General features: G+C 41.9%; 1 protein-coding gene across 1 annotated transcript in view; it reads right to left on the bottom strand.

The window, feature by feature from the left end:
• LOC126282304 (myrosinase 1-like) overlaps positions 1-14,959 on the bottom strand; it is a 96,412-nt gene that overhangs the window by 11,106 nt on the left and 70,347 nt on the right. Inside the window, exons 6-8 of the mRNA XM_049981959.1 lie at positions 14,082-14,176; positions 2,321-2,492; positions 865-980 (exon numbers count right to left, since the gene is read on the bottom strand). Coding sequence (XP_049837916.1) covers positions 865-980; positions 2,321-2,492; positions 14,082-14,176 — 383 coding nt within the window. The remainder of the gene's footprint in view (positions 1-864; positions 981-2,320; positions 2,493-14,081; positions 14,177-14,959) is intronic.

Below are 14,959 nucleotides of genomic sequence, written 5' to 3'. Positions count from 1 at the left end.
CGAAAGTGTTTATATATGTTTCATTTCTATGTTTCAAACAAAAGAATTTCCAGTTTGGAATGTCTACAATATAAGGAAAAGGTAGATTGCTACTTACCATAAAAATGACTTGTTAAGCCGCAGACAACCACAACGAAAAGACTCTTGTACATTAGGTTTCGGCCACAGCCTTCGTCAGAAAACGAAACATGTACCCATTCATTCACACGAGCAAGCACACACTTCACGCACACATGACTGCCGTCACCTGCGGTCATGTGTGCTTGAAGTGCGTGCTTGCTTGTGTGAATGAATGGGTATGTTTTTCGTTTTCTGACGAACGCGGTGGCGGTAAGTTACTGTACAAATGTCTCTCCGTTGTGCTTGTCTGCGGCTTAAGAGTCATCTCTACCGTAAGTAACAACGTATCTTTACTTATATTGTTCATTTCTATCATTTTTTACTTAATTATATTTACAGGCGGCATGGTTCTCGCCACATGTTACGTTCCATCTCACTGTTATGTGATAGAACTTAACCGGTTTATCTTATGTAAGGCCACAGAACTGTTGGAGCTCTTGTCATAGTAAATCATAGTGGAGAAGACCATAACAGCAGACTAGGACGTTAAACTCTATTCTTCATTTCTTTTTCTTTTATACCAATAGCTGTAACAAAGAGGATATTCGTTAATGACAGCGAAATGTAATATTCATTCACAACAATTTAGAAATTAGAAATTTCAGCTATTACACGCTTTAATAGAACTGACATAGTATTCAAATGCTTCTGAAATAATGTTTTGAACCGATTTTATCCAAAAATTTGCACTGCAGCAAGAGAGCGTGTTTCGAAAATGTGTTACAGGTAACGTCTGGAACTTACCTCACTAGTGCTGACAATCACGCCTGTGTCCTTGGCTTTCGATGGCGATATTCCAATGTCAGACGGAGACACGTAGCCAGTGCGGAAGTTGTTCACTCCGAAGAAGTCAGCGGAACCTGAAAAATAATTGTTGTTGCTCAGTCATGTGGACCTGGTGGACATGAGAAGAACGCAGCTAATGTCGTCGGCTTAACAGATCTACAGTAGAACTGGACACTTATATGCTTTGTTCCTGTGAATTGCTTCTATAGTTTCAGAACCATAAAATGGGCGGATAAAATACAGGAGAGAACATTGATATCAAGACGGTATCAGTACAAAAATATATGAAAAATATCATGCAGATTGCAGCGTAACAGTATCTTCTTACAGGTGACATCGACTCCTGATTATATTCTTAACATCGCTTCCCGCAGAGTGTTAATATGAAGACAGATTCAGTACAAAAAAACTATTGAAAAATGTAAAGTTACAGTGAAAAATTATCATGTTACAGGTGACGTCGGCTCATAATTATTTTCTTAAACACTGTTTCGCATTGAAATTCTAAGCGCATGTCAAGGTACTGCTCGTAGGAGGCGAACTTCATTCTATGTATGGCGAAAGTACGTCAGGAAAACGACACAGGTTTAGCGTACGTAAGTACATATTTGCGGATGAAACAAATAACTGCCTCTTAGTATAACGTGGCTAGTTATTTTGCTCTGGGATCTGCTTAATTCAGGAGAACATTACATAAAATAGACATGCCTGGAATGAAAGAAAAAAAGAAGATGAAGAAGAAGAAGATAACATTGAATGAAATAAGTCTCAATGAATCACATAAACTCTATCGCTGACCTGCACGGCATACCATATGCCTAATCCCAATACGAGTAATTTTCACGCCGACAACATATTGTAAAATATGAAACTTCCTGGCAGATTAAAACTGTGTGCCCGACGGAGACTCGAACTCGGGACCTTTGCCTTTCGCGGGCAAGTGCTTTACCATCTGAGGTCCCGAGTTCGAGTCTCGGTCGGGCACACAGTTTTAATCTGCCAGGAAGTTTCATATCAGCGCACACTCCGCTGCAGAGTGAGAATCTCATTCTGGAAACATCCCCCGGGCTGTGGATAAACCATGTCTCCGCAATATCCTTTCTTTCAGGAGTGCTAGTTCTGCAAGGTTCGCAGAAGAGCTTCTGTAAAGTTTGGAAGGTAGGAGACGAGATACTGGCAGAAGTAAAGCTGTGAGTCCCGGGCGTGAGTCGTGCTTCGGTAGCTCAGATGGTAGAGCACTTGCCCGCGAAAGGCAAAGGTCCCGAGTTCGAGTCTCTGTCGGGCACACAGTTTTAATCTGCCAGGAAGTTTCATATCAGCGCACACTCCGCTGCAGATTGAGAATCTCATTCTGGATATTGTAGAATAAGTAATCTAAGCATCTACAACTGCTGTTCTGATACGGACGGCTGACAACAGTGTAACGACACAAGTTTATCTCTGATGTAATCAATTTCTTCCTGTGTAAAAGTTGGCAACCGTGACCGGGGCCTCCCCTCTGCTGCGCTGTTGGCATCCACCCTCTGCCGAACCACTGCTGGGTAATCGCCTTCTTTGGTGAAAATGGGGTGTGCAAATATTCCAGCCTGGTCAATAAGAGAAACATACGGTTAAGCTTTCATTGCATTAACTTTGTTATAGCTGCACACGTTTTTTTTTACTTACAGCCGAAAGTAATAAGTATGAACTGCATAGGAGCCATTGCTACCACTCATTTATCTTTCCCACTTTAGATCATGCATATGTAAAATGTTGAAAGAATAATATGTCACAACAAACTGAAGAGACAAATACATCAGCAAAATTTATTGCACAACTTATAGTAGAAGGAAAATACTAAAATTCATTACATTTACTAGCGTAAAGAACGTGTAAATATAAGAATTGAGATTTTCTTGTGATAAGGCAACGCACATCAGTTACACTGATCGTCGGCTAAGGATATGAACATGTAGAGGTGGCGGTAGTATCGAGTACACAAGGTATGAAAACACTCGTTCGATCTATACTTGAGTATTGCTCATCAGTGTGGGATCCGTACCAGATCGAGTTGACGGAGGAAATAGAGAAGATCCAAAGAAGAGCGACACATTTCGCCACAGGGTTACTTGGTAAGCGTGATAGCGTTACGGAGATGTTTAGCAAACTCAAGTGGCAGACTCTGCAAGAGAGGCGCTCTGCATCACGGTGTAGCTGCTGTCCACGTTTCGAAAGGGTGCCTTTCTGGATGAGGTATCGAGTAAATTGCTTCCCCCTACTTATACCTCCCGAGGAGATCACGAATGTAAAATTAGATTCGAGCGCGCACGGAGGCTTTCCGGCAGTCGTTTTTCCCGTGAACCATACGCGAGTGGAACAGTAAAGGGAGGTAATGACAGTGGCACGTAAAGTGCCCTCCGCCACACACCGTTGGGTGGCTTGCGGAGTATAAATGTAGATGAAAAGGGATGTATTTCGGCAGAGCTCTCATTTGTACTCGGGTAATTCATGTGAAAAGGTTTCCGACGTGATTGTTGCAGACGTTGGGCAATTAAGAGACATTTAACGCGGAATGGTAACTACAGGTGAAGGAATGGGATATTTCTTTTTCATTGTTCCAAGATCCACAGCGTCAATAGTGGGCCCAGAGTACCAAATTTCAAGGAATACCTCTCACCAGGGACAAAGCTGTGGCTGACGGCCTTCACTTAACGACTAAGAGCGGCGTTGTTTGCAGAGAGTTGTCGGTACTAACAGAAAAGCAACACTGCTTGAAATAACCGCACAAATCAATGTGGGACGTACGACGAATGTATCCGTCAGGAATATGCGGCAAAATTTGGCGTTAATGGGCTATAGCAGCAGACAACCGACACGAATGAATTTACTAACAGCACGACATCGTCTGCCGTGCCTCTTCTGGCCTCGTGGCCATATTGGTTGAACCTTACACGCCTGGGGAACGGTGGACTGATCAGATAAGTCCCGATTTCAGTTGGTGAGAACTGATGCTAGGGTTCGAGTGTGACACAGGCAACTCGGAGCCATGGACTCAAGTTGTCAACAAGTCGCTGTTCAATCTAGTGGTGGCTCCATAATGGTGTGGACTCTGTTTACATGGAACAAACTGAGTCCTCTGGTCCAACTGAACTGATGAGTGATTGGAAATGCTTGTGTTCGGCTACTTGGACACCATTTTCAGCCATTCATAGACTTCAAGTTCCCAAACAACGATGGAAACATTATGGATGACAGTGGGCCATGTCGCAGGGTCACAGTTGTTCGCTGTTGGTTTGGAGAACATTCTGGACAATGTGAGAGAATGGTACAGCCACCCAGATCGCCCAATATGAATCTCGTCGACCATTAATGGGACATATCGAGAGGTTAGTTCGTGTATAAAATCCTGCACTGGCAACAGTTTTGAAATTATGAGAGGCAATAGAGGCAGCGTGGCTCAGTATTTCTACAGTGGACTTCCAGAGACTTGCTGAATCCGTGCCACGTCGAGTTGTTGCACTACACCGGGCAAAAGGAGATTCGACACAACGTTGGGAGGGATCCCATGAGTTTTGTTGGCTCGATGTACCTCTGAAACAGACTGAAAGACTGAAATTTGTGAGAGTGAAATTAGAGAGGTTATTTCGGTCCTAAGTTTATTCAAATGCACTTGATCGTTATCGGACGCTTACTGAGACGTACGAGTACTATCATGTTGCAGGATGTCTGCTGACTTTGATGCCAAGGACACATAAGAAATTTGGCTACGTAAAATGACTTCTTTCATTATAACCAAAAACCTTGGGAAACACGACATAACGTCCTAAATGTAACGAGAACACTAACGCACTTAAAAGTTTGTTTCTCATATGCAGATACATTCTGTTTGATGGAGGAGTACAAAACCAGACTTGAAGGACTACATTACACATTTTAATTGGTCGGTAGTCATACTTTCCTATTCATCCCGAAAGCGTCTCCTCAAGATTTACCTGGTGACGAGAGTTTCAAACGTAGTGACACTCGAAACTTTAGCCCTTCGCTAAAGAGGAGGGCACCGATAGTTTTTTCTCATTGCGAATCTGTTTAGGATCTCAGGGAAAAAGAATCATCGCAACAACAGAACCACTGGAGGCTCAGAGCATATTTAGGTATATCACAATGCAGGGAAAAAACAAACTACACCGCTGTGTTGCAGGTTAGTAAGAATAAAAGCTTCGGAAATTAGGAGTTTATATTAATTGTTTATTTTATTTGGACCAAATTCTATACGGTCCATGTATTGCCCCAAGATGGAGTTTACTTGGTCTGAAAATACAGCATGTTGTTCTCTGGATGCTAGCAATTAGATTCGAACTCACTTGCGGTTGTCTGGGTGAGCGATAATCTATGATTTATGATCTATGAAACAAACGTATTTTCCTCTAATGCCGCTGAAATGGAAATGCTCCGTGTTCAGAGGGCTCTTGACTTATTATATGATGGTTGCTGTTCTGGTTTTCCATTCTAAGACTGGCTTAATACATCTTTCTACGTTATTCCGTCGCGTGTAAGTCTCTTCACCTCTGAATAGCTATGGCAGCTGCATACATCTGAAGTTGTTTACGCTAGCCAGTTCCTGGTGTTACCCTACAGTTTTTAGCTCCACGCTTCCTTCAGTTACCAGATTCACTACTTCTCGATGCCTCAGGCTCCCTTCAACGATCCCTTTCTGTAATCAAGGGATTATTTAAATTTTTACATTCCCTTCTTATATCCCAGGATAATAGCCGGCGTGAAGCACATTTTATAATAGAGTCAAACCTGGTTTTACCCGCGCACGTAACACTCATATGGCACACCGGTACAAAAGTGACGCAAGTCTAGAAACGGCAATATTTAGTTTATGTCCATGAAAAATACATATGAAATGCCCCTAAGTGCACGAAAAAAGTCACATCTCTATCTCGCATTTTCTCCACTTAAGGGCAGTTGTGTCACTTCGTTGTAGGCTACTGATTCGCCACGAAACGAACAGTGTCGCTTCAGCGTTCCTACTGGTGGGTGTGTGTATGGGTCATTCAGGAAGAGCCGCACATTCTGAGAACTGCAACACTACTCGCGTATAAGGTAAGATGTATGTAATTTTTAACGAAAATTTCGTAATATTTGTAACAGCTGTAATCGTCAAAACAATGTGTGTTCATTCACATATGCATACATGGCTAAAGGATATTTTAATGTAACATACAGACACTGTATAAAACTTAGCATGTTGCATGTATATACTTTATTGGTAAAACGACTGAAGTCTCTGCAATTCAGTGCATTGCTGCGTATAACAAAAAAAAGAATATTTCTGCTATAAGGAAAGCTCATACTGAGACCTTGTTCTCGGTGACATGTATTACTGCAATACATCAGCCCAATTATGATTTCATGTTTTTGTAAATTGTATTCCTTAAATTGTACCTGATGGTGTTCCTTTTTATAAATGATAATTTTCCATTTTGTATCTTTTCAAGAAAACAGTCTCAACTTTCTTTTCATTTTTTATTCTTAATTACTAATTTTGTCTGACAGACGTTCGAATATACCATAAAACCGCAGAAAGTTAATATATGTATGGATTGGCACAAAGGTGCTCGTATTTTAGCCAATAAATAAATTGCAATAATATTAGAAAGAATGTTTTTGTGAAAACATACAGTTTTTTTTTTAAATTGGAACAATGCCTATTGCCATTAACAAACTACGATTGGGATAAATTGGAATGTTTGTTACAGGATTCTAGTACGATTTGTTTACGAGATATCGTATTTTAAAAAGTTTCCACACCCCGACACCTGTTTGTGCCATTCAATCTGAGTAGTTGCTAAGTACAATGCTGTAATGTTTGCTTACAGTGTGCTTCTGCGTTCCTTGAGTGCATTGCGACTTGATAGTCCAAGCAGTAGATCGTCGGCGAACAATGAGATTTACCAATGCAGAAAAAGCCTACATCCTCAAGGTGTATGCAGAATGTAGGAAGAATGCAGTTCGTCATTGTATGGTATATGTGGCGAGATATCGCAGTAGACGTTAACCATCTCCGCCATTATTTATCAGCCTCTTCAACCAGTTACGTGTAAGGTAGTCTTACAAGTAGGCGACTTACCAGAAGGAAACAAGTGACGACAGAAGGGGAGAAATTAATGTTTTTGCTGCTGTTGCAGATCATCCGCAAGTTACCTCCCTCGCAATCGCACGAGGAATTGGCATGAGTGAGGAAAGGGACCTGCGCCTTCCCCATCGACATAGGTTCCATACCCATCACGTCTCTATCCATCAAGACATCTTCGGACATCTCCGCTGAAAGGCTAGCGCGTGTGCAGAAGTCGTTTTGAACACAAGCTGTGATGGTCGATTGTCTCGTATTGGTCAGAATCCACCAAAAGGATCCACATACCTAGCTTAAGAAGTTTTGTTGTTCTTTAGTGTGTGCTACCACAGGTATTGTACAAGCGCCGATGGGAGCTTTTCAAAATACACTAGTGGCCATTAAAAACACTAGTGGCCATTAAAATTACTAAACCACGAAGATGACGTGCTACAGACGCGAAATTTAACTGGCAGGAAGAAGATGCTGTGATATGCAAATGATTAGCTTTTCAGAGCATTTAATAAAGGTTGGCACCGGTGGCGACACCTACAGCGTGCTGACATGAGGAAAGTTTCCAGCCGATTTCTCATACACAAGCAGAATTTGACCGGCGTTGCCTGGTGACACGTTGTTGTGATGCCTCGTGTAAGGAGGAGAAATTCGTACTATCACGTTTCCGAGCCGGCCGTTGTACCCGAGCAGTTCTAGGCGCTTGAATCAGTAACCGCGCGACTGCTACGGTCGCAGGTTCGAATCCTGCCTCGGGCATGGATGTGTGTGATATCCTTAGTTAGGTTTCAGCAGTTCTAAGTTCTAGGGAACTGATGAACTCAGATGTTAAGTCCCATAGTGCTCAGAGCCATTTGAACCATTTGAATGTTTTCGACTTTGATAAAGGTCGGATTGTAGCCTATCGCGATTGCGGTTTATCGTATCGCGACATTGCTGCTCGCGTTGGTCGAGATCCAATGACTGTTAACAGAATATGGAATCGGTGGGTTCAGGAGGGTAATACGGAACGCCATGCTAGATCCCAACGGCCTCGTATCACTAGCAGTCCAGATGACAGGCATCTTATCCACATGGCTGTAACGGGTCGTGCAGCCACGTCTCGATCCCTGAGTCAACAGATGGGGACGTTTACAAGACAGCGACGATCTACACGAACAGTTCGACGACGTTTGCAGCAGCATGCACTATCAGTTCGAAGACCATGGGTGCGGTTACCCTTGACGCTGCATCACAGACAGGAGTGCCTACGACGGCGTACTCAACGACGAATCTGGGTGCACGAATGGCAAAACATTGTTTGGGGTGAATCTAGGTTCTGTTTAGAGCATCATGATGATCGCATCCTGGTTTAGCGACATTGCGGTGAACACACATTGGAAGCGTGTACTCGTCATCGCCATACTGGCGTATCACCCTGCTTGATGGTATGGAGTGCCATTGGTTACACGCGTCGGTCACCTCTTGTTCGCATTGACGGAACTTTGAACAGTGGACGTGGCTCTACCCTTCATTCGATCCCTGCGAAATCCTACATTTCAGCAGGATAATGCACGACCGCGTTTTTCAGGTCCTGTACGGGCCTTTCTGGATACAGAAAATGTTCGACTGCTGCCCTGGCCAGCACATTCTCCTGATCTCTCACCAATTGAAAACGTCTGGTCAATGGTGGCCGAGCAACTGGCTCGTCACTACTCTTGACGAACTGTGGTATTGTGTTGAAGCTGCATGGGCATCTGTACCTGTACATGCCATCCAAGCTCTGTTTGACTCATTGCCCAAGCGTATCAAGGGCGTTATTACAGCCAAAGGTGGTTGTTGTGGATACTGATTTGTCAGAATCTATGCACCCAAACTGCGTGAAAATGTCATCGCATGTCAGTTATAGTATATTTGTCCAATGAATACCCGTTTATCATCTGCATTTCTTCTTGATGTAGCTATTTTAAGGCCAGGGTTGTATGATCTCTCAGAAATGACTCGCACTTGAATCCTGTAAGAAACATCTATGACATATTGATTTACTCTACTTCAGTTCGTTAATATCAATATTTAAAAAAGTGTATGTTTGCACAAAAGGTCTATCAGTACACTATATTGACTGGCTAACAATAATAACCACTGATTATCAGTCCAAATATAAATGTCCATATTACTGTTGTATAGAATGCGATGGAATATACTACCAGAAATACTTGTTTGAAATTTGGAGGAAGCTTCTACTATTTCAATATACGTTTTATGGAATTCTTTAGGTCCATTTGTAAGGTGTCAGGCAAATCTCACACCTTCAATGAAAACCCTGACATGATAACAAATCCGGCAGTATGTCACATAGCTCCAAATAAATCCTGACATTAAATTAACCAAAGTAATACGATCAACGAGTGAGCAAATGCAATACCACAGACTAACACCAGAACGCCTAAATGCATGTCATACCTTCCCACCGTGAAACAGACGCAGTTCCGAGGGGAGAAACGAGAACAGAAGCCGAGAGCAGAATCATGTAGGCTAGGAGGCCCTACGATAAGGGACGGACACCCACATCGACAGCTGACCGCCAAAACCACCCCACCAGCGCATGTTAAAAGATAGAGCCCTCCAGAAGAACAGTATAGATGTTACGCTAACACTAAAAGGGCCACACCAGCTGCAAGTTTTAGCATGAGACTTCCTCACGTCTCTGTGACGTAGCAAACATTAAAAGCATTGCCCCACCACAAAAAGCATAACGTTCCTCATTACATAGACAGAATTTTGTAGTCAGAGCTTAAGGTTAACATTGAGTCCCTGATTGGTCAGTTGAAAACACAGCCAGATAGCTTTTTTTAAACCAACTTCGGTAAATTGTAGTTAGGAGAAGTTAGGAGAGAAGTGCTTGCGAGACGGCGAGGTGTGGAGCTGTGCCGCCCGCCGCCCCCTGACGCTGCCTAATCACCGACAAGGTAATGAATGCACGCAATGCCGCATTTTTGAGCGCATAAGGCTTCACTCAGAACTGCAGAAGTATCATCTGTTACATGCCCTTTTTACGTAATACTAGTGTCTATCGTCAATTAAAGCTCATGGTATTCACATTTGCTACGTGAAGTAAAAATCTGAAACGGGATGATTTTTCTGTGTTATAATTATTGAGAAGCCACATCAGCCACTGTAATTTACGACAAGTTAAATAAGTAATTAAAGATAATTGAGGGTCACTGCAGATCATTTTGATAGTTTTCTCTTTTATGGAACTTAACTTAAACCTAGATTATAGATGTGATATGGCATAGGTCATCCTTCGATCCATTGTAGAACTAGGAAACCCATTCAGGGAATATTCGTTCACATTTTTGTTGAACGTAGTTGGTTTTTATCATCCTGTATTAAAATATTTCCTTTTATCAATAGCGCAATTTATAAGCAATGTTTTGTGAGTAGAATAAAATTTTCAATGGTAAACTTAACTGCATTTTTCGACGTTATTTTACCAGCTAACTAAAAATAGGAAAGCCTTGAACCCCTTCCACTAAAATTAGTTAGTATTAAGATTCTTTTAAAGGGAGTGCAGTGGAGCTGATACTGAAATCATTAAGTATTTGATTATATAATCGCTAGTCTCAATGAACTCTTCTGAACTCTACATGTCATGTGTGGTCTGGCGTCTCCTTATCAAGTTCAAACTAGTCAATAACGTAAAAAACACGCTCAGAGCGTCGTTGCACGAAAGTGGTAGGGAGACACGACTTAGAACAGTCGCAGAAACCACGCAGAGTGTTAGGCATTTTTCTCAAATATTGTGTGTCTGACTTGTCACTGCGCCTACCACGTTGCAATATGGTAGTAACTCCATCTTCATTTTAGCATTTCAGCCGCAAAAAAATTCTGGGATCAGACTGATAATTAATTTCATTTCTGGTAAGTCACGTTTTGCGCAGTCTTCCAACTTCAATTGTAATATAATTACGTTTCCTATAAACCAGCTTCTGTTCGAATGTTGATGGTCCTCTGCACTAAATGTTAATTTCGTTAGCCAACCAGTTTTGCAAAAAGGGTGTTAACTTATAAATTACCAGTAAAGTATATGGGATAGTGTTTTAACTGCGGAATAGTGTGCCTAGGAACACATGGTGTTTCATTGTCGGTGTCTCATTCTAGTGTCCGATTTTAGAATCACAGCAAGGAGCGCGCACGAGACCGCAATAAGTAGTTTCCGGCTTTTTCTACTGTTTTAGTTGTAAGACATGAGGTTGTGTTCTGCGTTGCTTCTGTGGTGTTCTCCAAATTTAAGCGTTGCATAATATATCAAAGCTACAGAGTTACTGAATTTTATGGTGAGTAAACTTCTGTATATTTTTAAAACTATTTACATAGCTTATGGACGATTCATCCGTACATGAGTTGTTCACCATCTTGTACCTTGAAAGGTAAGGTGATTTTACCATGGAACATGTGATATTTGCAAATGAACTAAGCTTCTTTAATGTCTCAACAATTTTTCCTGTCTCGAAAATGGAAATGTTTGTTGGTTGCCAATGGTTTCTACCTCAAAATGTTTTTAACTTGTAACTAGTTCTTTATAATATTTCTTCTTAATGTTATTTCCTTCACTGATTATTGCTAGGCAGTAATGCTGCCATGTAACATATAGGCTATTAAATACTGAAGTCTCACAATTTTCTTGATTGCAACACGTGTGAATTTGAATAGAATATTCGTACCTAGGTATATGACCATGTTGTATCTCGGAACTATTTTCATATTTAGAAAAAACTTTCTTTTCAGGAGTAATACATGTAATATCAGAAAAAGTCTGCAGTGCACACTAAGTGACTGCTGTCGTTCCAAAATGAAATAAGAAAGTACATTAAGCTCCTGGTCAGATATGGAAATCTTGGAAGTATCCTTTTTTATGTTGGCAGCGCTGTAAACTGCGTTAATATCGCCGACAGCGCTCTGCGCCCTCGGCAAGAGTTTCTGTGGTTGGACGGACTAGCAGTTAGCGAGAGGATAGGTAAGCGTATGGACATGATATTCTTAGTGGAGACACCATGTTGATAGGCCAAGCATTGTAAACTGACTGAGATAAAATGTTGTGTTTATAAGAAAATACGAAAGGAAATGTATGATGATGGATGTCTGGTTGATAATGTTTGGACAGTGGAAATATTGGCAACTATATAATTTTTCGAACTGGATGTCACATGAATAAGGTAAAATTTTCTAAATACAGTGTTCCCTCTTCAACGAAATCTTTCTTTCGTTAACCATATGCCTTGTTGTGTACATAGTTCCGCGAAGCCAGAGTGTACACAACTTTCCCACTAGAGTGCGCCCCACTAACCACAACAGCGCAGGCGCAGCACTCGTCCATCTCCGCACTACGAGATGGCGCTGCCTTAGAGACGGACCAAATTCTGCTTCCGCCGATGCGCATATTAACATGTTACACAGCCAATGAGATTGCTACTAGCGTAGAACCTTTCCTCCTCGAGATCACACTCGCGCAGTGATACCTCAATGTGCGAGGTATTATAATGAGTGTACAGACCTCCGATTGGGCAGTCTGCATCCGTCTACACCAGTCTGTACGAGTCAGCATTAGTCTGTAGCAGTCTATAGTCAAGTTTCAGTTTGCGCCTAATAAGATTACCATATTCCTGTACATAGCCATGAAGAGAAATGAACAGACACTTTGTCAAGTATCTGAGATATGTGAGAATAAGATTAACGTACCAACACCAAAGGAACTTCAGATTGTCAATTCTAAACAGCACCCAGAATCAAGTTACGTAATGTCTATGCTTTTTATTATTTTAATAAATGTATGTGAAAATTAATCAAGTTCTGTTTAAAGTTGGTCACTGTCAATCTGTTACTATAAGCGTGCAAGTGTCATTTCTATCGTCTGACCTAACGGCAGAAGATAAACACGTCACGATAAGACCACAAGACATATTGCTGACGCCTACTTCGTTAGAGTGACAAGTCAAATAATCGGATGGTGTGTTTACCGAAGGTCTCACAGTACGCACACCACATGCCTCCTAGTAGTTTGAGTCTATGGTAGTTACAATATTTTTATTTAGTGGGCTGTAGAAGCTACTTGCTGTAGTTAGTGCTATGAAGATTTCCTGTGAGGTAGGTGATTTATGAAAAGGAATGAGGTTTGCACTGTAGGGATACATGAGTGACATGAGATGAAGCAATTAACAGAGTTGGAGGTAGTTTCTTATTTCTTTAATTTCATACTTTTTGGATTTGTATTATTGTTAGGATTTCTTGCAATTCAGGGCCATTGTTTTCTGTTAATTATTGGAAGTCATGATGTCAATATATAGCAGTCAGATTGCGCCGAGCTTGTATATTGTGGGTAATAAGCGTTTAATAAAAATAATTGAAGAGGTAGTATCAATCTAAAAAGTGTTCCATGATACAACAATCTTCACTACTTACTTTCGCACTGAACTCACTATCCTGATGTACCAGTATGAAATTCGTATTCGTGGAACAAGAAGTTGCTAATTTGAGAACAAATGAAAGTAGAAGCTGAATGCACATTAATATGCGACTTTTGTGCCAAACTGTCAGTTTGCGCTGCACTGGTGCAGACAGGACAGTAGCTGGTTGCCGCATTTCTTCAAATGATTTAATCCAGAACTGCAGTATCACCGAACTGTCGCGAGGGTAAAATAATTTTAAAAAAAAGTCCAAATGTGTGTGAAATTTTGTTGGACTTAACTGCTAAGGTCATCAGTCCCTAAGCTTACACACTACTTAACCTAAATTATCATAAGGACAAACACACACACACCCATGCCCGAGGAAGGACTCGAACCTCCGCCGGGACCAGCCGCACAGTCTATGACTGCAGCGCCTAGACCGCTCGGTTAATCACGCGCGGCAACATAATTTCGGCTTGCGCGTATGTAACTGTCGCTCTACGCACTGAACTCTCAGTTTAAGTTCTCAGGGTAGCGATGGAAGTGGTGGCGACAACCGGAGTCCCGGCAGTTTCAGCATGCCGGCCCATCCTGCCTCGCACGGCCCGCCGTGCTGCCATAACGCTGAGGATACTCACGTTGAACTGCAGCTCCCTGTCTGCGGCGGCCCGGTGCTCGCTGTCGTTCACCGCCGGCTCAGCAAACTGTATGTCCAGCACGATCCCCACACTGCCTGCAAGTATTGAAATTTTATTGCGTCATTGATTAATGTAATTCACTGAAGTATGAAAGTTTTTTCGAAGATTATCGTTGCTCATTCTTTTAACACTGAAGTAGATCGGTGCCCAAAGTTATAGCAACGAATGGAAATTTTGCAAGGCTGCGTTTATTTTGCCACAAAACATCATCAACAGCTGTTAGTAGAGTACAAATAATGCAAAGAATAAAGAACGTAAAAAACTGTAACATACACTACTGGCCAATAAAATTGTTACCTCAAGAAGAAATGCAGATGATAAACGGTTATTCATTGGACAAATATATTATACTAGAGCTCACATGTGATTACATTTTCACGCAATTTAGGTGCATAGATCTTGAGAAATCAGTACCCACAACAACCACCTCTGGCCGTAATAACGGGCTTGATACGCCTGGGCATTGGATCAAACAGAGCTTGGATGGCGTGTACATGTACAGCTGCCCTTGCAGCTTCAACACGATACCACAGTTCATCAAGAGTAGTGACTGGCGTGTTGTGACGAGCCAGTTTCTAGGCCACCATTGACCAGACGTTTTCAGTTGGTGACAGACCTGGAGAATGTGCTGGCCAGGGAAGCAGTCGAACATTTTCTGTTTACAGAAAGGACCGTACAGGACCTGCAACGTGAATTCGTGCATTATCCTGTTGAAATGTTGGGTTTCGCAGGGATCGAATGAAGGGTAGAGCCACGGGACGTAACACATATGAAATGTGACATCCACTGTTCAAAGTGCCGTCAATGCGACCAAGAGG

Source organism: Schistocerca gregaria, chromosome 7 (genome assembly GCF_023897955.1).
Source record: "Schistocerca gregaria isolate iqSchGreg1 chromosome 7, iqSchGreg1.2, whole genome shotgun sequence".
Classification (NCBI taxonomy): domain Eukaryota; kingdom Metazoa; phylum Arthropoda; class Insecta; order Orthoptera; family Acrididae; genus Schistocerca; species Schistocerca gregaria.
The sequence above is the reverse complement of the archived record's forward strand: the minus strand, read 5'-3'. Positions and strand labels throughout refer to the sequence as shown.